Below are 27,766 nucleotides of genomic sequence, written 5' to 3'. Positions count from 1 at the left end.
TTTCATTTTGTTGGGTGGTGGGGTTGTGTTTGTTGTGAGTGCGAGGTTTTAGGGGGAGGGAGTTATTTGTGGGGTGGTGGTTTTGGGAATTGGGAGCAAACCGAATTCTGTGGAGAATCCAGTAGACGTTTCAATGGGAGAGGACCGGTGTGGGTGGGTGATGGTGGACTTGGGCTTTGGTTGGAGAGAGTCAACCATTCTCTAAGAAAATTATACTCGTAAACAGCCAAATGTCAACCGCTGTCGAACCTAAATTTGGTTTGTTAACCGTCAGAACCGACTACAAATGCAGGAGAAGCCCTGAAAATGATCTGGCCCCTCATAATTGTGCGATCTAGTCCTTCAACTCATTTTATTGTGCTGCTACTTTTTAAATTTTTTGTATATACATAAAAAAATAAATTGCACGCTTAAATCTTCTCAAACCGATCCGCCCAAACCGCATCCAAATCGATCCAACTAAATGGTTCTAAATGGTTTGATTTGATTGGCTTGATTGATTTTTGATTGGCTTGATTGATTAACTTGATTTGATTAGATCTTGATCCCATTTCATTTCCTATGTAAGAAGATTTTATTCTTCTTTTTAAGGAATGATTTTAATTTAAAAGAAAAATAATATATTTATTATTTGACTCTTTTCTTTTATGATTTATTTGAAGCGAGCCTGCATTTTTTAGCTTGTATACCTTAACCCATTTGGCCAATCAAGCTAGCCCAACTCCTTAATCCATTAGGCTAATTAAATTAGCCCAACTTACTTTGGTCTTCACTGTATCTCAAATGGTTTGAGCCGTAGAAATTTGTTGGGTCCAATATTTATTCTACTGCTTTGACCAATCTTGGCTTTAATTAATTAAGATAATTTATCCCAATTGATCGGACGGTGATTAAGTCATGCCGAAATTTTAGTGTCTACAAATTTGCCCCCACTTCAAGACTCAAGCGAATGCTTGCTTGCTAGGATTGAGTGCGAGACTTGAAGTTCCTTTGGCGTCCTTGTAACTTGAGGTGCTTGCTTGACCTCGCCGTTCCAAATATTTGAGCAGATTGCAGACGAATTTATTTATTTATTCTTAAACTGGCAGTGCCTCGTGACAATATTTTTAGCGTTGGATTTTATGGTCCACGAAAATGAACCTTGGTGCGCCGCCGCCCTCGTGCAAAACTGTGGCTCGTCCAAGCAATCACTTTATTTATTTTTATATTTTTCTATGAATTGTGCCCAACTTAGATTCAACCCCTAAATTAGCGAGCTTGACTTTTAAAATTTTAGACAAGGAATATTCGACGGGCAACTATTGCTTTTCTGTCATGGAAACTTTTATTGCTACGAAATATTTTTCCATGCAATGATCGATCCAAAGCTTTCCTTTCCTACACAAGGCATGTGTAATCTTGTGTTTCCATAGAGAATAAATTTCCCAACTCCACCAAAAGCGTGACCGTCCTGTGACAAATCTTTGACCGACTAGTTTAAGGAAAATATGAAGGGCAGTTTTTTTTTTTTTTTGAAAAAATTCCAGAGGCATGTGTACGCATGAAACTCTTATTTCTTTTATCTCTATATTTTCCTTGCGATCAAAGGTCCCTTCTTTTCCAAAAGGAGAAACAGGACTTCCCTCGAATTTCAACCTTTTCCTTTCTTTTGTATCTTTCAGTCAGAGATTCTCTTGTACTTAATAAGGAATTGAATTTTCCTTTCTCCTTAACAGTGCAATACCCAAATTTTTTTTCGAAAATATATGTATGCTCAAATTATTCCTGCTATGATAAACATACCCAAAAAGGATTGTGAGAGCCATAAAAGTAGGAACGTAGACCATGAAGGATTTAATTTCCATGGCTAGAGAAAATCAAATATTGACCTTCCCTGCTAATAGTTTCTTTGTTTGAGTGGTTCAAACAATTTCCTTAATAATTTGGCTCTTTTAGCCGCTATAAATTGTAACCTTTGGGCATACAAAGCTTCACACCTTGCACCGTATTTGCACAGCCTTCGCGTTTCTGTAGCCGTGCTCTGTTCGTCCCCTTGCTATTGCTGTTCAGAAGGGCTAATTAAGAAAAACAGGAACTTGGTCTTTGAGGGTAAAGCTCTCCACCACCTCTTCACATGTGTCAATTTATACTCTTTTACATCATGCATGTCCAGCCACACTGAAAATGCCTGCAGCTGTCTTTGTCTTCTTTCTCCCTTTTTTTTTTTTATTTTATTTTATGCGAATGTTACCAGCAAATTGTCAAAAGGCAGTGAAGGGTTCTCCATGATTTCCACGTAGAAGTCTAGCAAGCCTCCTTAATTTATAGTTTGCTCCTAACATTTGGTGGAACCTTGTCTTTTTGTGGGAATCTTGACAGCACCAAAAATGGTCATGCATGTACACGTATATCCCGGCATAGAACCAAAATTGCCGCTGAGATATTCGAGATCCGTCTCGAACTTGATTTATTTGAAGCTTGTTTACTCTTTTATGGAGTATTTTTTTAATCTTTCTCTTCTTCTTTTGGGTGAGTAAACTGCTGAATGAATGTCATTATGCCCAATGCATTTTTTTTTTGATATCTGTCTACTTTTCCCAAGACATTATACCCATGCATGTTGTTACAGATTTATTCATGCTTTTGACTTTGATTGCATGAATGAGTAGTTCACGAAGCCATCCCTACATTCCTTGCTTGCTGCCCCTGCTACAGAATAACGAGGTATATTACTTTTAGCAAAGTTTGCAAAGTTTGGAGAATTTGTCTTCAATCGCTTCGCTTTCCATAATTCTTTGGCATACGTAACACTTTGACCGTAGCGGAAAATGCGCATAGTGGGCTAGTCATTGGCTGGTTATCTAAGCACTTTTCCTACCTTTTGAACCATAGGTGGCTAGTTTGACTTCACAGAGAATGCGCCTAGTGGGCTAGTCCTTGACTAATTATCTAGACACTTCTCCACACCCACAGACCATAGGTGGTTAGTTCGACTTCACGGAGAATGTGCCTAGTGGGCTAGTCCTCGACTAGTTATCTAGGCACTTCTCCACACCTAGAAACCATAGGTGGTTAGTTTGACTTAGCGAAGAATGTGCCTAGTGGGCTAGTCCTTGATTAGTTATCTAGACACTTCACCATACCCATGGACCAAAGGTGGTTATTTTTTACCTTGTGGTTCGGAGGATGTGCCTAGTGGGCTAGTCATTGACTAGTTATCTAGACACTTTTCCACCCCATTTGAAGAGGGTTGGATGTTTACCATCATGGCGAGTGCGCTTGGTGGGCTAGCTTCTGCTTAGTTATCCGGGCGCCTCAGCACGTCCTGTGACCATAGGCTAATTATATCTTTCTCATAACATGAGCTTTTTTTTCTTGTAAGTTTCTTTAGTCTCTTTTCCTTTTTGTACCCTATTTTGCATTGTAGGCATGGCTTGCTTCAAGAGTTTCCAAGAAGGTTCCATGACTATTCTTAATGACCCTACTGATAAAGTTGAGAATGGGACCACTTTGACCGTTCATTCCGCTTTTCTTGGTGCATGGGCTCTACAGTATGAACCTATAGGTGACGTGTTTCATTCTCCACAGTGGGCTATCAAGACTAATTGCGAGGTTATTGGAAGCAAGTGTGACTCTCGAGCATTGCTTTTGCAGTCAGCTCATCACGATGAAGAGACAGATCAACCTACTATGTTCTCCCTCCTTGGCCATAGGACCCAGACCGAAGAAGCAGTTTGGGGAAACACTTTTAAAGTGATCGTCGATCCTTCGTATTGCGAAGGGTATTGGGAGTGGCTAGAAGACATATTGAGTCGTCATGAGCAAATGTTGAAGAAGGCGAAGAATTATGAGGCCATATACGCTTCCTTGTTTTCATACGATCGACTCGGAAGTGTCATGCGACATTTCTGCGAATTATGGAGCCCATCCACCAACACTCTGCATACTGCTGTGGGAGAGATGTCCATTTCTCTTTGGGACTTGCGAGCACTTGGCGAGTGTCCAATTTCTGGTTTAATTTATGATGAGGCCGTTCCACGCGTGGATGAGTTAATCGGCGTCGACAAGGATAATACGTACTATCTCCTGGTGAACTATCGCTACCTTTTCCTTGCTTACCATCGTCTTCTTACAAACTCAAAGAAAGGTGAAGTGAAGATTGATGCCTGGGTGAAGTTTTGGTTCAAATTCAAAGGGAAGATTTCTTATTCCAAGTCGTCGAAGAAGACTTCTCGGAACAAGGCCCAGCGACCTGCCAATGTTAACAATCCTTCTGGTACCATTGGTGAAGCTCAAGTGCAAACACCTAAGCAGGAAGAGGTTTTCACCATTTTGGGGGTCAAAGAGACACAAAAGGAGACGTTGCCCATCTGGCAGCTTTTCTTGCTTGTTGGTTATGCAAATTTTGTCCTGGGTTTTCAAAGTTGCTCCCATGATGGCTCGTGGTACAAGATTTTGCCTTGCCGTCCCCGTACTGGCGAGTATTTATAGAGGATTAAATGATATTGCTAAATCTTCTAATCCTGGGAAGTGTGATGTTGTCTTTCCTATCCATTATGTTTATGCATGGTTAGGAGAGTATTTCGGCACCCATTTTAGCAGCGGCTCCCAGCCATCGCCTTAAAAACCAAAGATGATTAGATATGGTGGCGAAAGGGTGGCTAAGCAGCTTGATGAGGCTGAAGCGCTTGACCTATTCCGAAAGTGTGATGATCTGGTTATGGATCGCTTTGCACAACGAGAGGGCAAAAGCAAAGAATATATTGGTTGACGACGGTTAGCTCAGTGATTGGGAGATGGAGTACCTCATCAGCATTCGATCTGGATATCTGACGTTGCGGAGTGGTTCCACTAAAGTCATCGAACCATACAGCCCTTATAGATTCAGCCGACAGTTTGGTTTTACTCAGGATGTACTAGGGAGACTTAACGTCAACCTTCGTATTTGCAGCTTGAAGAATATTGTCAAGCATTTCGAGTCCCTTGTTCGTGAAAAGTCCCAGAGCAAATTGAGGTTGCCGAACCGTGCTGACTGTTGAGCCATTCCCATTACCAAGGCATATCTAGAATGGTGGTCTCATATTTATGGAGATTATTTTCGAAGCTCGGCTGAGCACTCTGCGAGAGGTAAGCGTCCTGCCTCTCCTAAGCAACAAGTGGTTAAGGCCAAGAAATTTGCTACTGCTGAACCACGTACTGACCTTCGCACCACACGAGTGAATGGTGGGAACCACAACTAGGGTAGAAGTGTTGTTCCTCTTAACAAAACAACCGATGAAAGGAGCAGTTGTGAGGATCGCAATTGGCGCTACCTTACGAAGAAATTTGGCTGCAGCACTGCTGAAAGGGTCAATGTTTCATTTAATGATGTGGACAAGCTCCTTGAAGGTGTTCCAAGTAGCACTCAACCAATTCAGGCTAGCCAAGTTGAGGTAAGGAAATTTATTTATTTTATTCCAACCAATATTTGCGTGTTATATCTCCAAACAACAACAATTTTCTTTTCTTTTTTTTTTAATTGCTGGAAGGTGATATTATACGTAACTCTAAGGACGAAAGCTTTATCCTCCTTGATGAGCATTCTATGAGTGGAGAATCAGTTCGCGGGCCATGTTCCTTTGATTTGGCACTACGACAACGACAAAATTAGGCATTTGGGGCAATCCGTCTTCTGCTTTCATCAAACCCTCCTAAGTTAGGTCCAACTGCACGATTGACCGTTACTGCATTTGATACTGGAAGTACTATTGTTGATGCTCATCGTGCCGCTTGTTTGATTTTGGATAACAACATTAAGAGTGTCTTACGCAAGACCCCTCTTGAGAAGCTAGCATACTTGAGGCCAAAGTTGCAAAAGATTATGATGAGTTTTTGAAATTCCAAGTGGATCATTCTCCGCTCCGAATCCAGATAGAGAAGCACATATAGAATGCTGGCAACTATATTTTGATGAGATCCGATTTTGCTAGTGGGATGACCTTGGAGGTGCAAGTGCAACGATTGGCGGATATAGATCAACGTCTTACCAATGCTTTGGCTCTTGATGGCCAAAAAAATGCAACGCGCTTAAGTACTCAGCTTTGAATTAAATGGCATTGGTCCGAAGAGAGTTAAATTGATGAAGGAGCTAGAACTATTAGATTTGCAGGAAAATAAGCTCAAGGAATCAATTGATGGGATTGATGCAGAGAGAGCTCAGGATCAGCATGTCATTGCAAATTTGCAAGCAGAACGAGCTACTCTAGAGGTAGCTGAGGTGATGGAGAAGAATGATATAGAAGTGGCTAGCAAGACGAGATCCAGAATTTGGCGTGGCTACCTTAGTTCTTATTTTGCTTTCCTTTAGGCTTGTTTAGTCTGCTGGATGAGTGTTTCATTTTCACCGCAAATCATGTCTTGCGTTTATGATGCTTAGTAGAAGATGATCACTTTATTATTTAAATAAAAGCTATGCTCATACTTTTAGTTGTTCACAATGCATTCTTTTGCGGGTCAGGAGTAACAAGAATTATTATTATTTTTGGATTGACTATATTCGAGAAAAATTCTCATGTTGCCTAGGTACCCTTGGAAGGGATCAAGTCAAAACGTAGTTCAAAGGTAAGATAACAACTTGTTTTTTTTTTGGATTGACTGCACTCAAGAAAAATTCTCAAGTTGCCTACGTACCCTTGGAAGGGATCAAGTCAAAACATAGTTCAAAGGTAAGACAACAAATTTTTTTTTGGGTTGACTGCACGCAAGAAAAATTCTCAAGTTGCCTACGTACCCTTGGAAGGGATCAAGTCAAAACGTAGTTCAAATATGATGAATATTTTTTTTTGGGCCGTACACAGTTTTAGCATACGGGCCAGGAGCATTATACAGTTTAGGCTCATGTGATTAGGAATAGGAGGTTTTAGGGATAGTAGCGCTTCAAGAATTTTCCATTGATTGGCCCAATCCTGAAACCTTATTCATCAGCTATCTTGTACGCTCCGTTGTTGTAGACTTCCACCACCACATATGGACCATCCCATTTTGACAAGAATTTGTTGTGGGTTTGACGATTAGTGATGATGGGTCTTCGTAGTGCAAGCACTAAGTCTCCAAATTTAAAGGAGCGAGGCTTAACCTTTTTGTCGTAAGCTTTAGAGATTCGAGCTTGCTAGCATTCCAATTGTTGTTGCGCTTCCAATCTCTTCTCGTCTAGTGCTTCTAACTCGGCAAGGCGGAGTTTTGCATTTTCTTCATCAGTCAAGCCTTCTTGGAGGGCTATCCTTAGTGATGGAATTTGTCGCTCTAGTGGAAGAATAGCTTCAACACCGTACACAAGAGAGTATGGGGTCGCTTGAGTAGGGGTCCTATACGTTGTTCGGTATGCCCAAAGAGCTTTTTCAATCCTTTCATGCCAATCTCGCCTAGACTTTGTGACCACTTTCTTCAAGAGGTTGCTCAATGTTTTGTTAAATGCTTCTGCGAGCCCAGTAGCCGGTGCATTATACATTGAGGAGGTTCTTTGCATGAAGTCAAACTTGTTGCAAAGCTTATCCATTAGCTTATTGACGAAGAGTGTTCCATTGTCAGTGATGATGTGACGTGGCACTCCATATCGAAAGATGATATTTGACTTGATGAAATCAACAACGGTTTCCTTCTTGACTTCCTTGACCGGAATAGCTTTGGCCCATTTTGAGAAGTAGTCCATTGCAGCCAGAATGTACAAGTGTCCGGCGGAAGACTTGGTAAGTGGTCCAACTGCACCTAACCCCTATGCATTAAATGGCCACGAGGCAACTGTAGGGTGCAATGGTTCTGGTGGCTGATGGATAAAGTTTGCATGGAATTGGTAGGCTTGGCATCTTTTCGCGTAATTCAGACAATCCTTGACCATAGTAGGCCAGTAGTATCCCATCCTTTTTTACTCAAAAGTGAAGTTTTGGACCAGATTGATGTGCCCCACAGATCCCAGAGTGGGATTCTTCCATTGCTTGTTGGGATTCTTCATTCCCAAGACAGCGGAGAAAGACACCTTCGAATGATCAACGAAATAAAGTATCTTTGAAAAAGATGAATCGAGGAGCTCGTCATTTTATCTCAGCCCTATGTCGACGGTCATTTGGAAGCTTTCCGTGTTGGAGGTAATCAATCAGGGGTTGTCTCCAATCGTTGTCTTCAATGGGCACGACTGTGATTGCATTTGCTTCTTCGAGGCGGCAGTCCAACAACTGTGGTAATATCCATTGTTCGCACACATAAACGTTGACATTCTCACCTTCTTGCAATGCCAAGGTTGTTGCTAGGTTAGCTAGTGCATCTGCCATGCGATTCTCCTCTCGTGCACATGCTCAAGCGTTACTCCTTCAAGATTTTTCAACAAGTGACTTGCATATTGAAAATATGGAACTAAGTCATCTTTCTTCACTTCATAGTTGCCGCATAGTTGGTTAATTATTAGCTTGGAGTCTCTGAAGATCTCAAGGTCTATAATCTTCATTTCAGTAGCTATTTGGAGACCAAGAATCAAAGCTTGATACTCAGCGACATTGTTTGAACATTTTTCTCTAAGTATGAATGCGTAAGGTAGGACTTGCTTTTGTGGAGAGACAAAGATGATGCCAGCTTTAGCCCCTTCCAATCTAGCAGCCCCATCAAAGAACATCGTCCAGGGCTGAAGAACCTTAATAAATAGCACATCTTCATCAAGGAACTCTTCGGATATTTCCCAATCGGCTGGGATAGGATGATTTGCCAAGAAATTTGCTAATGCTTGCCCTTTTAGTGCTTTCTGGGGGATGTATACAATCTCAAATTCATTAAAGAGGAGAGACCATCTTGCTAAGCATCCTGAGAGGATAGGTTTGGACATGACGTACTTGACCGGGTCTGCTTTGGCCACGAGATGGATTGTGTGTGCTTGAAAATAATGCCTCAACTTTTGAGAGGAGAAGACAAGTGCCAAGCACATCTTTTCAACAGGTGAATACTTGAGCTCATTTTCAGTCAATCTTGGACTTCTTTGTTCTCTTCATCATTTTGCACAAGCATTGCCCCCGGTGACTCCTCTTGGGCAGCTATGTAAAGTATTAGTGGTTTTTCGGAAATAGAAGCCCCTAAAACTGGAGCATTGCGCAAGTACATTTTGATACTTTCAAAGGCATTTTGACAAGCATGATCCTAAATGAAAGGTGCATCTTTTTTCATCAGACGACTAAAAGGTTGGCAACGCCCCGCTAAGTTTGAAATGAACCGACGGATGTACGCCAAATGGCCTTGCAAGCTCCGGAGTTCTTTTATGTTTTTCGGCATTGGCATCTTTTGTATGGCGTCAAGTTTGGATTAATCGATCTCAATGCCTCAATGCCGGACAATGAAAGCAAGAAATTTTCTAGATGTAACCCCGAAGGCACATTTGAGAGGATTCATTTTCAAGTCGTACTTCCTTAATCGATTGAAAATTGCCCGAAGGTCTTGCAGGTGGTCCTCTCTTTGTTTGGTCTTGACAACAAAGTCATCCACGTAACACTCCACGATCTTGTGGAGCATATCATCAAAAATATTTTGCATGGCACGTTGATAAGTGGCTTCAGCATTCTTGAGACCGAAAGGCATTACTTTGTAACAAAAAATTCTTTTCGTGGTGCGGAAGGCTGTTGCTTCTTCATCTTTGGGTGCCATCCTTATTTGGTTGTATCCGGAGCATCCATCCATAAAAGACAATGCCTCATGGCCGGTAGTTGCATTTATCATCAACTCCATGATAGGAAGAGGAAAGTCGTCTTTGGGGCATGCATCATTCAAATTTCGAAAGTCGACACATATCCGAATCTTTTTGTTTTTCTTCACTACTAGGACCATGCTTGAAATCCACCGTGGGTACTTTACTTCACGTATGAACCCAGTTTCGATTAGTTTGTTGACCTCTTCTTCAATAACGGGGATCCGCTCAGGTCGGATATACCGACAAGCTTGCTTTACAAGACGGGCACCGTGTCTAATCCCTAAGTGGTGAATAGCTACTCTAGGGCTTAGTCCTGGCATTTCTTTATAAGTCCAAGCAAAGACGTCTCTATACTCGAACAATAAGTCGAAGTATGCTTTTTCCTCTTCTGGGCTTAGAAGTGCACTCACAAAGATTGGTCGAGGCTCGTCGAGAGTTCTAAGGTTGAGTTCTTTAAGGTCGTCAACTGTTGGTTGCCCTCCATCTTCCAGTTCGGGAGGAGCTTTGGGAAAATTGTCACCTTCAGAATCCAAGCTCGAGTGTTCCTCAACCGTTATGTGATAAGATGTAGTGTACTCCATCTCCTCTTCTTTTTTAGCTCTTTCGTGACCCTTAGGCTGCCCAGTTAGTACCATGGTGCGTCATTTAACTTTGAGTGGACCTTCTACATTGACTTCGAGTGATGTTATCCGCTTCATACAAGAAGAAATAAAGCTTCGAGCCTCCTCATCTTCTCTAGCAGAATCTAGCTCGACGCTTTTTCCCTTTCTCTCGGAATTGTCCTCTCTCGATGCATTTCTATTCCCAAGTCGAGAAAAGATTAACTTTTTTGGCCGCAACATTGCCCCATCGCACGTCTCTTTTGTAACACCAAGTCTGTTGACGACTGAGGTCCGAGGTATGGGAGCTTCGATGCGATCGAAGACAGAGACTCGAGGAGCAGCTTGTTCATTGTCGTCCTCTTTCACCTCTTCCACTGTGATATGCTGCGCATTTGCTTTTTTGCCTTTTCCTTTGGTGGATATGCGGATGGGCTTCGGTTGTGTGAACCCAAGACCAATCTTTGGAGGGCTAACTCTATATCTTTGCCGCCTTAATTCTTCTTGTGTGTTACTAAGGCCATGAACCTTCTCACCAGTGAGTTCAGGGCTCAACTCTCAAGTGGCATAGGATTGTTGAAGTCATAACCTGAGTTAGCCAAGAGCTTGTAAGCCTTTGGATCAAAACCATCAGTTCTCTTCTCGGGAAGAGGGAAATGTTGAAGAGGACTTTGTGTAGACTTAACAAACCCTTTCAATGGGGGCTTGGTTGAGCTAGGTTGTCCCAAGGTCAGAAGAGGTGTTGTTAGGTCTCCCTTTAGCATTCAAAGATCTTTCTTGCACAAAGCTTGAAAGCATTTTGCTGGATTCCCTATAGTGGTGATGACCTCTTCAAACAGTGATTGTCCTTCCTTTCGTCGAGACTTTGGAATGTATCTAAAGCTTTTTTCCATAGCTTGCATTTCAGAAGATGAAGATCTTTCTCGTGAAGACTCAATTCTTAGTGGTTCTTCACAATTTCTTGCATTTTCTTGTGAATGCGTTGTTGTGGCTTGCTTCTCTTTCTTTGAACTTCCTTGTCCCATGGAAGGAATTTCAGCCGGGATGACCTCAAGAATGGCAACAGACTCCATGTAAAACTTTGCATCTGCAAAGTGAGAATTAGCTTCGGTGAATGGCTTGTCGTCTGCTACTATAGTTTTTATCCCGTCTTGATAGAATTTAAAGCATTGATGGAGTGTGGACGCAACTTTTCCATTTCCATGAACCCAAAGTCTCCTCAGTAGCAGATTGTAAGAGGTTTTCGCATTGATGACATGAAATAGTGTACTTGCTACAAGCTCATTGATGGTGAGGTTCAGACGAATCATTCCGATTGCGCGCTGCCCTCCTTGGTTGAAGCCTTGAATGACCAAACGACTATGGGCCAACTCATCGATTGGGATTCCAAGTTTCTTCATGATGAACTTTGGCATGATATTTAACACGGAGCCTCCATCTATAAGAATACGACCCACCTTTGTTCTTTGATGTACCTCGACACAAACAATGATCGATTGTGCAGTTTTGAACCTAATTGCAAGTCTTCATCGGTGAACGTGATCGTCGCACAACAAGAAGCACAAGTAGTGGAGCTCTCCATGGTACCAACTTTATTGATTATAGGCTCGTACTCCATGGGGTCTTCTAAAACTTGAATGAGTGCGAGCTTGGCTGATTGGGAGAGTTGCGATGCTTCGCGAAGACTAAACCATGGAGGTGCTTCATTCAAAGTTGTAAAGAGGTCAGCCTCTTCTTTGTTCATGGTTGCATTTAGCGCGTGGACTTGTTCGACGTTGCAATCAATTTCTTCACTTGTCGAAACCATGTAGATAGCTTCGACTTCATCCTCCTTGAAGTAGCCCTTTGGAAAGAAATCTCGTAAAGTGATTGGGGCAAGAGGATTTTGCTCTACAGGTTCGCGAACTTCTAACACCTTTTTCTTGGCCTTCATCTTCCTTCCTCCATTTCTCTTTGAATATTGGTGGTGATTCCTCTTTCCTTGGTTTTTTGTAGGACAGACTGATTTAGCTTTGGGCTTGTTTTTGCATGACTTCTTTCGTGTCACGACGATCCATCCTTCATCAATTTCTACACTCGGATTATTGTGTATGCAAGAAAAAGTTGATATTTCTTGGCTTAGGACTTGAACTATCACAGGTTCAAGTGAGCCAAATTGGAAAGTTCTAGCAATTGCCCCTTCTATCGATGTTGTTACGTGCTCTCCCTTTGCTTTAGATCCAGAAGTTGGAGAATCTTGCGACCCCACAACAATGGTGGTGGTATGGTTGGATTCCGCAGCTTTGTCAAGGTCTAGAAGGATTTTATTCTTGCTTGCTAGATCAATAAGCAGTTCCTTCAACACGAAGCACTTTTCAGTAGGATGGCTTACAATCTGATGATATTAACAATACATTGGGTCATTCACGCGACCTATTTCCTCGGGATGTTTGCACTCAGGTAGTTGAATGACTTTCTTTTCAAGTAAGTCTTCTAGCATGCCAGGCACATCAGAGTCGGGGAACGGGTACATCTTTTCTTGTAATTCCTTTAAAGTCAGACGTTTGTCTTTCTCTACAGGGCGGTATTCTTTTTTGACCTCTTTTTTATTGTCCCTTGCTGTGATCTTTACTGGGGTCGTATTTACCACCATCGCATCTTTGGTGGTGTTCTTGGAGGACTTATCTCCTTTCTTCACATCCTTCTTGTCATTTGGATTTTCGAAAATGGGAGGATTGTTTCTGCCGTGAGTTGCTATGTTGATGTCCATGTCGTGTGCACGTGTAGCCAACTCTTCAAAAGTCCGCGGCTTTACCCCTTGAAGAATGTGAAGGAGACCCCAATGCATACCCTTCATGCACATCTCAACGGCCGAGAGTTCGAAGAGTCGATCTCTACAGTCCAGGCTTACAGCACGCCAACAGTTGATGTAGTCAACCATAGGTTCATCCTTCCACTGCTTAGTGTTGGTTAACTCCATCATACTTACAATGCGACGAGTGCTATAGAAACGATTCAAGAACTCTCGCTCCATTTGTTTCCAACTATCAATCGATTCTGGCTCCAAATCCATGTATCATTCAAAAGCATTTCCCTTGAGCGAACGAACGAATTGTTTGACAAGTAGATCTCCCATTGTCCCAGCATTGTTGCATGTTTCGACGAAGTGGGTGACATGTTGCTTTGGGTTTCCTTTCCCGTCAAATTGTTGAAACTTAGGCGGCTGATAACCAATAGGCATCCTAAAGCAGTCAATGCGCTTTGTGTAAGGTTTTGAATACGTAAATGCACTCTGTGAAGGCCCTCCGTACTGTGCTTTGATTGTGCTTGCTATCATGTCTTGGAGTTGTTGGATAGACAACGAAGTGATAGAAGTTGGTTGAGCACTTTCAATTGCCCTTATGCGATTGACCTTACGACTATCTCCTTGATTTGACGACAAAACATGATTCCCATCATCCGTTTGCTTGAGTTTTCCAGTTTGGTCACCCATCATGAGTTTTCCAGATTGGTTAGCAATTATGACTCCTTTTGGTGTGAAACCTGGTGGATGTGAAGCATTATGGCTAGTTCCTTCTATGTTTTGAGCCTCTAACTTGTTCATAAGTGATGCAATTTGGAGGTCATTATCTTCCACGGTCTTGGTGAGCTTTTCAATGGTGCGTGCCATAGTAGCTAGTTGCTCCTCCACCGTTGCAGCGTCAGTGGTCATTGCCTGCATAGCCATGGAGTAAGACGCGTCTGAACGAATTAGCGACTCTGAGTGCTTCAGAGATGAAGGAGAGGATCATAAATGCGAACCCGTGCTAGAATCTGCATCAAAAATTGAATGAGTTGGGAGAAGCGAGCTTACAGACATAGAACTTTCAGAATTGGATGGAAGCTTTTCGGAGCCCTCTTTTTCTTTCTTTGCTACAAGTGTGGCAGCACCTCGGCGCTTGCCAGATGGCACCTTTGCTGGGTTAACTTTTGGCTTAGCTCCTTGATTTATGATGATAACAGTCGCCTTAGCTTTGCTACGTGTCACAGGGCTAGTAGAAGTGCTACCTCTATTCTTGGCAATGGCGGCATTCTTGCTAGTGTTTTTGTTGATCAGAGCGGCTTGAATCTTCTTAGAAACCATTTGTGAAGAACTTGACTTTGGAGAAAGAGATGAGAGGTAGAGAGGTCCCACCGGGCATGCCAAATTTGTAACACACAAAATTCGAATCTTGCAATAAAGAAGACGAAATGGCTTGAATGCTTGTTGTTGAATAGCACAAACGGTAACTTTCGTTGAATCTTCAAGTCGAATGAACTGAAGAACAAAGTTTGAAGATGACTTGAACAGTGGAGTTTGATCTTTAAAATCTCCAAGAGTTTTGGTTTGTTGAATGATTTGAGTTGCTGAATGATTTGATGTGGTGGACTTGCAAAGAAATCGGCACGAGTTTTGGTACTTGATGATTCTCTGCAGGATATTGAAGAATGCTTGAGTTCTTGAAGGGTGCTTAAGAGCTCTGAAGAATGCAAAGCAAAAAGTATTCTCTCCCCCATATGAGCCTCTATTTATAGGCTCAAGGAGAGAGGAGCTAAGTATGGCAAGATCTTATAATAAGATCTTTGATTGGCTTGATTTGATTTGATTGGCTTGATTGATTTGATAGGCTTGATTGATTGATTTGACTTGATTTGATTTGATTGGATCTTGATCCCATTTCATTTCCTATGTAAGAAGATTTTATTCTTCTTTTTAGGGAATGATTTTAATTTAAAAGAGAAATAATATTTCTTTATTATTTGACTCTTTTTTTATGATTTATTTGAAGCAGGCCTACACTTTTGGGCTTGTATACTTTAACCCATTTGGCCAATCAAGCAAGCCCAACTCTTTAATCCGTTAGGCTAATTAAATTAGCCCAACTTCCTTTGGTCTTCTCTGTATCTCAAATGGATTGAGCCGTAGAAATTTGTTGAGTCCAATATTTATTCGACTGCTTTGACCAATCTTGACTTTAATTAATTAAGACAATTTATCCCAATTGATCGGACAGCGATTAAGTAATGCTCAAATTTTAGTGTCTACAGGAATGTTATAAATGGTAAAAAAAACCCCGCGAGCTATTGAGAATTCTTAAGTTTTCAATAAAATTTACACCACAACCACCACAATTTCAATAAGATTGAAGTTTCTTTCAGGTGGAGGGGGAGATTTTGAATCTGTGGTGAATCTCAACTCTATGAATGTGAAATTGTCACATTCCCGAATCAAGAATGTTCTTGATGCATTGTGGTGGCAATGAAGGTCATAGTTGGTAATGTGGTTGTGGTAGGTTGAAGCATATTGAATATTTTCATTCCGTTTGGGTATTCTCATTTGGAAACATTCTCAATTTTTTGTTGGGTTGGTGGTTGAAACTAGTTTTGAACGAATCTCGATAACAAAACGATTTTCGTACGCTTCGATGAAATGTGGTTGCTCTATGAATTCTGTGAAACACTTAAGCAATGAAGATACACTTGAGAACAAGGGATTTGAGCACGAAAAGAAACTTATAATGTGTTTTAGCCTCAAAGGCTTCGACGTTTTTTACAGTGTATGATTTCAACCCGTTTTCAAAGAACAAAATCTAAATATTTGTATAGTTTGGATTCCACCATCTTTTAACACTTTGAAAATGCTAATCATCGATATAAAATATGTCTTGTTCCGATTTAAAATGAGAGTTATGCTAGCATTTTGCGAAAATGGATAGTATTTTGATCCACTAAGGGCAAAATTGTCACTTCTTTTGATGTATAAATGATTTTGAATACAGAACACTTGGGTTAGAAAGTAAATTAAACAAGCTGTCTAACGGTTCAAATTACGCTTAAATTGGAGTTCAGGAGTGTACAAGGTGAGCCCGCAAAATTTGATCTATTGTGCAGGTTCAATGCGCCCCAAGCGTAATGATGTGTGGCTCAGGCGCATACCCAAAATTGCCCAAAACCTTCGCGGCATGCCACGGATACTCCTGAAATCCCATTTGCGCATGCTTAGAACCGTTAGAAATCTTGTTAAATCTAGTTTCTAACCAAAGTGGTTTTGATCCACAGTCGTTTGTACATTAAAAAGTATGACCATTTTACCCTCAGCGAGTCATTAATAAACACATCATTTCGATGAGACGCTCGTATCCCCCTCATTCTAAATCGGATCAAGACCAATTCTCTGCTAACAAATAGGATTTTCAAAGTACCAAAAGATAATGGAAACGAAGCAATAAAAATAATAAAGTTCAATTTATGAGAAGGTAGTCGAAACCAGACCGATTCAAAGATGATCGGAGCCACTAAGGCTAAAACACGTTTCCGCGCCCTTTCACACATTCTAAGTTCTATTCGGGACTCACAACCCTAGCTCTAGGGTATTCGTTCATTCTGTAAGAGTTCTAAGGAGTTCATTGGGCTTTCCACATGAAATCAAATCATTAGGATTCGCCCATGGCGGGGCTTTCAAAGCCGAATCTGGTCGTTTCTACACCACGAACACTATCACTTGACCACTATGACTACCAAACCACCAACACCACCACCACCGTCATTTGACCACCCCATGACCCCATCAATACAGTCGACAGTCGCTGGGCCAATATAACACGACTGCACTTTCGCAGCCCCCGTCATCTAACTTGTTAGCACCACCACGATCAGCTCTCTAGCACTCTACCACCGTCACTTCACCATCACTTCCACCATGATTTCACCACCACCCAACACACAAAATAGTTTAAAATGCAAACAATATTAGAATCTACCGCCGTCATTTCGGAAACAAAATATCCAATACCACAGAGAGAATATGTATTTACAGAATTTTGCAATGTAAAAAAATCGAGAATTTTCTTAACTTGTTTTGGATCGAGATATTTTAATTTTTAAAACTCATCGCCAACAATTCAAACCAATATGACAAAAACAACGTTCAGACTATCCTCAACTAAAAAAAAAAAATATGAAATACTTTTGAGCCAAATTTGTTTCAACTCGCCATAATACAATCACAACGACCAGCGCCGACATAAAAAAGATTGAGAATTTCTTACTTCGATAAAGTTAGAAAAATACAACTTTTTCTACTTATCGGAATTTAAATTCATCTCAGAACCACATGTGCCAAGGCCACCACCACCGGACGCTAAAAAATGGAATGGGAATGTTATGAATAGTAAAAAAAAACCACCTGCGACCTAATGAGAATTATTGAGTTTTCGATAAAATTTACACCACAACAACCACAATTTCAATAAGATTGACGTTTCTTTCAGGTGGAGGTGGTGATTTTGAATCTGTGGTGAATCACAACCCTATGAATGTCAAATTGTTACATTCCCGAATCAAGAATGTTCTTGATGCGTTGTGGTGGCAAAGAAGGTCATAGTTGGTAATGTGGTTGCAGTAGGATGAAGCATATTGAATATTTTCAACAAGTTTGGGTATTCTCATTTGGAAACATTCTCAATTTTTTGTTGGGTCGGAGGTTGAAAACAACCACATTTGGCTACGTAAATATTTAAGCCTAGTTTTGACCGAATCTCGATGACAAAATGATTTTTCGTATGCTTCGATGAAGTGTGGTTGCTCTATGAATTCTGCGAAACACTTAAGCAAAGAAGAAATACTTTAGAACAAGGGATTTGAGCACGAAAAGAAACTTAGAATGTGTTTTAGCCTCAAAGGCTCCGACGTTTTTTACAGTGTACGATTTCTACCCGTTTTTAAAGAACGAAATCTGAATATTTGTATAGTTTGGATTCCACGATCTTTTAACACTTTGAAAACCCTAATCATCGATATAAAATATGTCTTGATCCAATTTGCGCGTTCTTAGAACCGTTAGAAAGCTTGTTAAATCTAGTTTCTAACCAAAGTGGTTTTGATCCACAGTCGTTTGTACATCAAAAAGTATGACCATTTTACCCTCAGCGAGTCAATAAACACATCCTTTCTATGAGACGCTCGTATCCCCCTCTTTCTAAATCGGATCAAGACCAATTCTCTGCTAACAAATAGGATTTTCAAAGTACCAAAAGATAATGGAAACGGATCAATAAAAATATTAAAGTTCAACTTTTGACAAGATAGTCTAAACCAGACCGATTCAAAGATGATCGGAGCCCTTAAGGCTAAAACACGTTTCTGCGCCCTTTCACACATTCTAAGTTCTATTCGGCACTCACAACCCTAGCTCTAAGGTATTCGTTCATTCCGTAAGAGTTCCAAGGAGTTCATCGGGCTTTCCACACGAAATCAAATCATTAGGATTCGCCCATGGCGAGGCTTTCAAAGCCGAATGAGTTTGTTTGTACACCACGAACACTACCACATGACCACTACGACTACCAAACCACCACCATCACCGTCATTTGACCACCCCATGACCCCACCAATAGAGTCGACAGCCACAGGGCCAATATAACACGACTGCACTTTTGCAGCCCCCGTCATCTAACCTGTTAGCACCACCACGTTCACCTCTCTAGCACTCTACCCCCGTCACTTCACCATCACTTCCACCATGATTTCACCACCACCCAACACACAAAATAGTTTAAAATGCAAACAATATTAGAATCTACCGCTGTCATTTCGGAAACAAAATATCCAATACCAGAGAGAGAATATGTATTTACAGAATTTTGCAATGTAAAAAAATCGAGAATTTTCTTCATTTGTTTTGGATCGAGATATTACAATTTTTAAAGCTCATCGCCAACAATTCAAACCAATATGACAAAAACAACGTTCAGATTATCCTCAACTAAAAAAAAAAATATGAAATACTTTTGAGCCAAATTTTTTTAAACTTGCCATAATACAATCACAACGACCAGCGCCGACATAAAAAAGACTGAGAATGTTCTTGACGCGTTGGAGGGGCAAAGAAGGTCATAGTTGGTAATGTGGTTGCAGTAGGTTGAAGCATATTGAATATTTTCAATTCGTTTGGGTATTCTCATTTGGAAACATTCTCAATTTTTTGTTGGGCCGGTGGTTGAAAACACCCACATTGGCTATGTAAAAATTTAAGCCTAGTTTTGACCGAATCTTGATGAGAAAATGATTTTTCTCACGCTTCGATGAAGTATGGTTGCTCTATGAATTCTTCGAAACACTTAAGCAATGAAGAAATACTTCAGAACAAGGGATTGCAGCACGAAACGAAACTTAGAATGTGTTTTAGCCTCAAAGGCTCCGACGTTTTTTACAGTGTATGATTTCTATCCGTTTTTAAAGAAAAAAAATCTGAATATTTGTATAGTTTGGATTCCACCATTTTTAACACTTTGAAATCCCTAATCATCGATATAAAATATGTCTTGATCCGCTTCAAAATGAGAGTTATGCAACCATTTTGCAAAATGGATAGTATTTTGATCCACTAAGGGCAAAATTGTCAATTCCTTTGATGTATAAATGAGTTTGAATATAGAACACTTGGGTTAGAAAGTAAATTAAACAAGCTTTCCAACGGTTCAAATTACGCTTAAATTGGAGATCGAGAGTGTACGAGGCGAGCCCGCAAAATTTGACCTATTGTGCAGGTTCAATGCGCCACAGGCGGAATGATGTGTGCCTCAGGCGCACTTGAGGGCGCCCCAGGCGCATACCCAAAATTGCCCAAAACCTTCGCGGCATGCCACGGATACTCTCGAAATCCGATTTACGCCTGCTTTGAACCGTTAGAAAGCTTGTTCAATCTAGTTTCTAACCAAAGTGGTTTTGATCCACAGTCGTTTGTACATCAAAAAGTATGACCATTTTACCCTCAGCGAGTCAATAAACACATCATTTCGATGAGACGCTCGTATCCCACTCATTCTAAATCAGATCAAGACCAATTCTCTGCTAACAAATAGGATTTTCAAAGTACCAAAAGATAATGGAAACGAATCAATAAAAATAATAAAGTTCAACTTATGAGAAGATAGTCGAAACCAGACCGATTCAAAGATGATCGGAGCCACTAAGGCTAAAACACGTTTCCGCGCCCTCTCACACATTCTAAGTTCTATTCGGGACTCACAACCCTAGCTCTAGGGTATTCGTTCATTCCGTAAGATTTCCAAAGAGTTCATCGGGCTTTCCACACGAAATCAAATCATTAGGATTCGCCCATGGCGAGGCTTTCAAAGCCGAATCCGGTCGTTCCTTCACCACGAACACTTCCACTTGACCACTACAACTACCAAACCACCACCACCACCGTCATTTGACCATCCCATGACCCCACCAATACAGTCGACAGCCGCTAGGCCAACATAACACGACTGCACTTTCGCAGCCCTCGTCACCTAACCTGTTAGCACCACCACGATCACCTCTCTAGCACTCTACCACCGTCACTTCACCATCACTTCCACCATGATTTCACCACCACCCAACACACAAAATAGTTTAAAATGCAAACAATATTAGAATCTACTGCCGTCATTCCGGAAACAAAATATCCAATACCAAAGAGAGAATATGTATTTTCAGAATTTTGCAATGTAAAGAAATCGAGAATTTTCTCAATTTGTTTTGGATCGAGATATTTTAATTTTTAAAACTCATCGCCAACAATTCGAACCAATATGACAAAAAAAACGTTCAGACTATCCTCAACTAAAAAAAAAAAAATGAATGCTTTTGACTCAAATTTGTTTCAACTCGCCATAATACAATCACAATGACCAGCGCCGGCATAAAAAAGATTGAGAATTTCATACTTCGATAAAGTTAGAAAAATACAACTTTTTGTAGTTATCAGAATTTAAAATTCATCTCACAACCACATGTGTCAAGGCTACCACCACCGGACGCTAAAAAATGGAATGGGAATGTTATAAATAGTAAAAAGAAACCACCTACTGAGAATTCTTAAGTTTTCGATATAATTTACACCACAACCACCACAATTTCAATAAGATTGACGTTCCTTTCAGGTGGAGGTGGTGATTTTTAATCTGTGGTGCATCTCAACCCTACGAATGTGAACTTGTTATATTCCCGAATGAAGAATGTTCTTGATGCGTTGTGGTGGCAATGAAGGTCATAGTTGGTAATGTGGTTGCGGTAGGTTGAAGCATATTGAATATTTTCAATCCGTTTGGGTATTCTCATTTGGAAACATTCTCAATTTTTTGTTGCGTCGGTAGTTGTAAACACCCACATTTGGCTACGTAAATATTTAAGCCTAGGTTTGACCGAATCTCGATGACAAAATGATTTTTCGTACACTTCGATGAAGTGTGGTTGCTCTATGAATTCTCCGAAACACTTAAGCAATGAAGAAATACTTCAGAACAAGGGATTTGAGCACGAAAAGAGGCTTATTATGTGTTTTAGCCTCAAAGGCTTCAACGTTTTTTGCAGTGTATGATTTCTACCCATTTTTAAAGAACAAAATCTAAATATTTGTATAGTTTGGATTCCACCATCTTTTAACACTTTCAAAACGCTAATCATCGACAAAAAATATGTCTTGATCCGATTCAAAATGAGAGTTATGCGAGCATTTTGCCAAAATGGATAGTATTTTGATCCACTAAGGGCAAAATTGTCACTTCCTTTGATGTATAAAAGAGTTTGAATAAAGAACACTTGGGTTAGAAAGTTCATTAAACAAGCTTTCCAACGGTTCAAATTACGCTTAAATTGGAGATCGAGAGTGTACGTGGCGAGCCCGCAAAATTTGACCTATTGTGTAGGTTCAATCCGCCCCAGGCGCAATGATGTGCGCCTTTAGGCGCACTTGAGGGCGCCCCAGGCGCATACCCAAAATTGCCCAAAACCTTCGCGGCAGGCCACGGATACTCCCGAAATCCGATTTGCGCGTGGTTAGAACTGTTAGAAAGCTTGTTAAATCTAGTTTCTAACAAAGTGGTTTTGATCCACAGTCGTTTGTACCTCAAAAAGTATGACCATTTTACCCTCAGCGAGTCAATAAACACATCATTTCGATGAGACGTTCGTATCTCCCTCATTCTAAATCGGATTAAGACAAATTCTCTGCTAAAAAATAGGATTTTCAAAGTACCAAAAGATAATGGAAATGAATCAATAAAAATAATAAAGTTCAACTTATGAGAAGATAGTCGAAACCAGACCGATTCAAAGATGATTTGAGCCACTAAGGCTTAAAACACGTTTCCGCGCCCTTTCACACATTCTAAGTTCTATTTGGCACTCACAACCCTAGCTCTAGGGTATTCGTTCATTCCGTAAGAGTTCCAAGGAGTTCATCGGGCTTTCCACACGAAATCAAATCATTCGGATTCGCCCATGGCGAGGCTTTCAAAGCCGAATCCGGTCGTTTCTACACCACGAACACTACCATTTGACCACTACAACTACCAAACCACCACCACCACTGTCATTTGACCACCCCATGACCCCACCAATACAGTCGATAGCCGCTGGGCCAACATAACACGACTGCGCTTTCGCAGCCTCCGTCATCTAACCTGTTAGCACCACCACGATCACCTCTCTAGCACTCTACCACCGTCACTTCACCATCATTTCCACCATGATTTCACCACCACCCAACACAAAAAATAATTTAAAATACAAACAATGTTAGAATCCACCGCCGTCATTCCGAAAACAAAATCTCCAATACCAGAGAGAAAATATGTATTTACAGAATTTTTCAATCTTAAAAAATCGAGAATTTTCTTAATTTGTTTTGGATCGAGATATTTTAATTTTTAAAACTCATCGCCAACAATTCGAACCAATATGACAAAAACAACGTTCAGACTATGCTCAACTAAAAAAAAAATGAAATACTTTTGAGCCAAATTTGTTTCAACTCGCCATAATAATATCACAACGACCAATGCCGACATAAAAAAGATTGAGAATTTCTTACTCCGATAAAGTTAGAAAAATACAACTTTTTCTACTTATCGGAATTTAAATTTATCTCACAACCACATGTGCCAAGGCCACCACCACCGGATGCTAAAAAATGGAATGGGAATATTATGAATAGTAAAAAAAAAACTACCCGCGAGCTACTTATGATTCTTAAGTTTTCGAAAAAATTTACACCACAACCACCACAATTTCAATAAGATTGACATTTCTTTCAGGTGGAGGTGGTGATTTTGAATCTGTGGTGAATCTCAACCCTATGAATGTGAAATTGTTACATTTCCGAATCAAGAATGTTCTTGATGCGTTGTGGAGGAAAAGAAGGTCATAGTTGGTAATGTGGTTGCGGTAGGTTGAAGCAAATTGAATATTTTCAATCCGTTTGGGTATTCTCATTTGGAAACATTCTCAAATTTTTGTTGGGTCGGTGGTTGAAAACACCCACATTTGGCAACGTAAATATTTAAGCCTAGTTTTGATCGAATCTCGATGACAAAATGATTTTTCGTACGCTTCGATGAAGTGTGGTTGCTCTATGAATTCTCCGAAACACTTAAGCAATGAAGAAATACTTCAGAACAAGGGATTTGAGCACGAAAAGAAACTTAGAATGTGCTTTAGCCTCAAAGGCTCCGACGTTTTTTACAGTGTTTGATTTATACCCGTTTTAAAAAAATAAAATATGAATATTTGTATAGTTTGGATTCCACCATCTTTTAACACTTTGAAAACCCTAATCATCGATTTAAAATATGTCTTGATCCGATTCAAAATGAGAGTTATGCGAGCATTTTGCCAAAATGGATAGTATTTTGATCCACTAAGGGCAAAATTGTCACTTCCTTTGATGTATAAATGAGTTTTAATATAGAACACTTGGGTTAGAAACTAAATTAAACAAGCTTTCCAACTGTATGAATTACGCTTAAAATGGAGTTCGGGAGTGTACGAGGCGAGCCCGCAAAATTTGACTTATTGTGCAGGTTCAATGCGCCCCAGGCGCAATGATGTGTGCCTCAGGCGCACTTGAGGGCGCCCCAGGCGCTTACCCAAAATTGCCCAAAACCTTCGCGGCATGGCACGGATACTCCCGAAATCCGATTTGCGCGTGCTTAGAACTGTTAGAAAGCTTGTTTAATCTAGTTTCTAACCAAAGTGGTTTTGATCCAAAGTCGTTTGTACATCAAAAAATATGACCATTTTACCCTCAGCGAGTCAATAAACACATCATTTCGATGAGACGCTCGTATCCCCCTCATTCTAAATTGGATCAAGACCAATTCTCTGCTAACAAATAGGATTTTCAAAGTACCAAAAGATAATGGAAACGAATCAATAAAATTAATAAAGTTCAACTTATGAGAAGATAGTCGAAACCAGACCGATTCAAAGATGATCGGAGCTACTTAGGCTAAAACACGTTTCCGCGCCCTTTCACACATTCTAAGTTCTATTGGGCACTCACAATCCTAGCTCTAGGGTATTCGTTCATTCCGTAAGACTTCCAAGGAGTTCATCGAGCTTTCCACACGAAATCAAATTATTAGGATTCGCCGATGGCGAGGCTTTCAAAGCCGAATCCAGTCGTTTCTACACCACGAACACTACAACCTGACCACTACGACTACCAAACCACCACCACCACCGTCATTTGACCACCCCATGACCCCACCAATACAGTCGACAGCCGCTGGGCCAACATAACACGACTGCACTTTCGCAGCCTCCGTCATCTAACCTGTTAGCACCACCACGATCACCTCTCTAGCACTCTACCACCGTCACTTCACCATCACTTCCACCATGATTGCACCACCACCCAACACAAAAAATAGTTTAAAATGCAAACAATATTAGAATCTACAGCCGTCACTCCGGAAACAAAACATTTAATACCAGAGAGAGAATATGTATTTACAGAATTTTGCAATGTAAAAAAATCGAGAATTTTCTTAATTTGTTTTGGATCGAAATATTTTAATTTTTAAAACTCATCGCCAACAATTCAAACCAATATGACAAAAACAACGTTCAGACTATGCTCAACTAAAAAAAAAATATGAAATACTTTTGAGCCAAATTTGTTTCAACTCGCCATAATACAATCACAACGACCTGAGCCGACATAAATAAAGATTGAGAATTTCTTACTCCGATAAAGTTTGAAAAATACAACTTTTTCTACTTATCGGAATTTAAATTTATCTCACAACCACATGTGCCAAGGCCACCACCACCACCGGATGCTAAAAAATGGAATGGGAATATTATGAATAGTAAAAAAAAAACTATCCGCGAGCTACTGAGAAATCTTAAGTTTTCGATAAATTTTACACCACAACCACCACAATTTCAATAAGATTGACATTTCTTTCAGGTGGAGGTGGTGATTTTGAATCTGTGGTGAATCTCAACCCTATGAATGTGAAATTGTTACATTCCCGAATCAAGAATGTTCTTGATGCGTTGTGGTGGCAAAGAAGGTCATAGTTGGTAATGTGGTTGTGGTAGGTTGATGCATATTGAATATTTTCAATCCATTTGGGTATTCTCATTTGGAAACATTCTCAATTTTTTGTTGGGTCGGTGGTAGAAACACCCACATTTGGCTACGTAAATATTTAAGCCTAGTTTTGATCGAATCTCGATGACAAAATGATTTTTCGTATGCTTCGATGAAGTGTGGTTAATCTATGGATTCTGCGAAGCACTTAAGCAATGAAGAAATACTTCAGAACAAGGGATTTGAGCACGAAAAGAAACTTAGAATGTGCTTTAGCCTCAAAGGCTCCGACGTTTTTTACAATGTTTGATTTCTACCCGTTTTTAAAGAACAAAATATGAATATTTGTATAGTTTGGATTCCACCATCTTTTAAAACTTTGAAAACCCTAATCATCGATACAAAATATTTCTTGATCCGATTCAAAATGAGAGTTATGCGAGCATTTTGCAAAAATGGATAGTATTTTGATCCACCAAGTGCAAAAGTGTCACTTCCTTTGATGTATAAATTAGTTTGAATATAGAACACTTGGGTTAGAAAGTAAATTAAACAAGCTTTCCAACTGTTCGAATTACGCTTAAATTGGAGTTCGGGAGTGTACGAGGCGAGTCCGCAAAATTTGACGTATTGTGCAGGTTCAATGCACCCCAGGCGCATACCCAAAATTGCCCAAAACCTTCGCGGCATGCCACGGATACTCCCGAAATCCGATTTGCCCGTGCTTAGAACCGTTAGAAAGCCTTTTCAATCTAGTTTCTAACCTAAGTGGTTTTGATCCACAGTCATTTGTACTTCAAAAAGTATGACCATTTTACCCTCAGCGAGTCAATAAACACATCATTTCGATGAGACGCTCGTATCCCCCTCATTCTAAATCGGATCAAGACCAATTCTCTGCTAATAATTAGGATTTTCAAAGTACAAAAAGATAATGGAAACGAATCAATAAAAATAATAAAGCTCAACTTATGAGAAGATAGTCGAAACCAGACCGATTCAAAGATGATTTGAGGCAGTAAGGCTAAAACATGTTTCCGCGCCCTTTCACACATTCTAAGTTCTATTCGTAACTCACAACCCTAGCTCTAGGGTATTCGTTCATTCCGTAAGAGTTCCAAGGAGTTCATCGGGCTTTCCACACGAAATCAAATCATTAGGATTCGCCCATGGCGAGGCTTTCAAAGCCGAATCCGGTCGTTTCTACACCACGAACACTACCACTTGACCACTACGACTACCAAACCACCACCACCACCGTCATTTTACCAACCCATGACCCCACCAATACAGTCGACAGCCGCTGGGCCAATATAACACGATTGCACTTTCGCAGCACCCGTCATCTCACCTGTTAGCACCACCGCGATCACCTCTCTAGCACTCTACCACCGTCACTTCATCATCACTTCCACCATGATTTTACAACCACCCAACACACAAAATAGTTTAAAATGAAAACAATATTAGAATCTACCGCCGTTATTCTGGAAACAAAATATCCAATACTAGAGAGATAATTTGTATTTACAGAATTTTGCAATGTAAAAAAATCGAGAATTTTCTTAATTTGTTTTGGATCGAGATATTTTCATTTTTAAAACTCATCGCCAACAATTCAAACCAATATGACAAAAACAACGTTCAGAAAATCCTCAACTAAAAAAAAAATACGATATACTTTTTAGCCAAATTTGTTTTAACTCGCCATAATACAATCACAACGACCAGCGTCGACATTAAAAAGATTGAGAATTTCTTACTTCGATAAAGTTAGAAAAATACAGCTTTTTCTACTTATCTTAATTTAAATTCATCTCACAACCACATGTGCCAAGGCCACCACCACCGGATGCTAAAAAATGGAATGGGAATATTATGAATAGTAAACAAAAAACTACCCGCGAGCTACTGAGAATTCTTAAGTTTTCGATAAAATTTACACCACAACCACCACAATTTCAATAAGATTGACATTTCTTTCAGGTGGAGATGGTGATTTTGAATCTGTGTTGAATCTCAACCCTATGAATGTGAAATTGTTACATTCCCGAATCAAGAATGTTCTTGACGCGTTGTGGTGGCAAAGAAGGTCATAGTTGGTAATGTGGTTGCGGTAGG

At 40.3% G+C, this 27,766-nt stretch overlaps 1 protein-coding gene across 1 annotated transcript; it reads right to left on the bottom strand.

The window, feature by feature from the left end:
* Positions 1 to 7,126: 7,126 nt before the first annotated feature.
* On the bottom strand, positions 7,127 to 7,666 carry LOC131317137 (uncharacterized). Its single transcript, XM_058346707.1, has one exon. It carries the CDS (start codon positions 7,664 to 7,666, stop codon positions 7,127 to 7,129), a length of 540 nt encoding a protein of 179 aa, XP_058202690.1.
* Positions 7,667 to 27,766: the final 20,100 nt, after the last annotated feature.

This window comes from Rhododendron vialii, chromosome 2a (assembly GCF_030253575.1).
Source record: "Rhododendron vialii isolate Sample 1 chromosome 2a, ASM3025357v1".
In the NCBI taxonomy this organism is placed as follows: Eukaryota; Viridiplantae; Streptophyta; class Magnoliopsida; order Ericales; family Ericaceae; genus Rhododendron; species Rhododendron vialii.
This window is presented reverse-complemented; position numbering and strand designations above follow the sequence as displayed.

Excerpts from the sequence above, each read along its gene's own strand:
- LOC131317137 (XM_058346707.1), bottom strand. The coding sequence starts at position 7,666 with ATGGACTACTTCTCAAAATGGGCCAAAGCTATTCCGGTCAAGGAAGTC.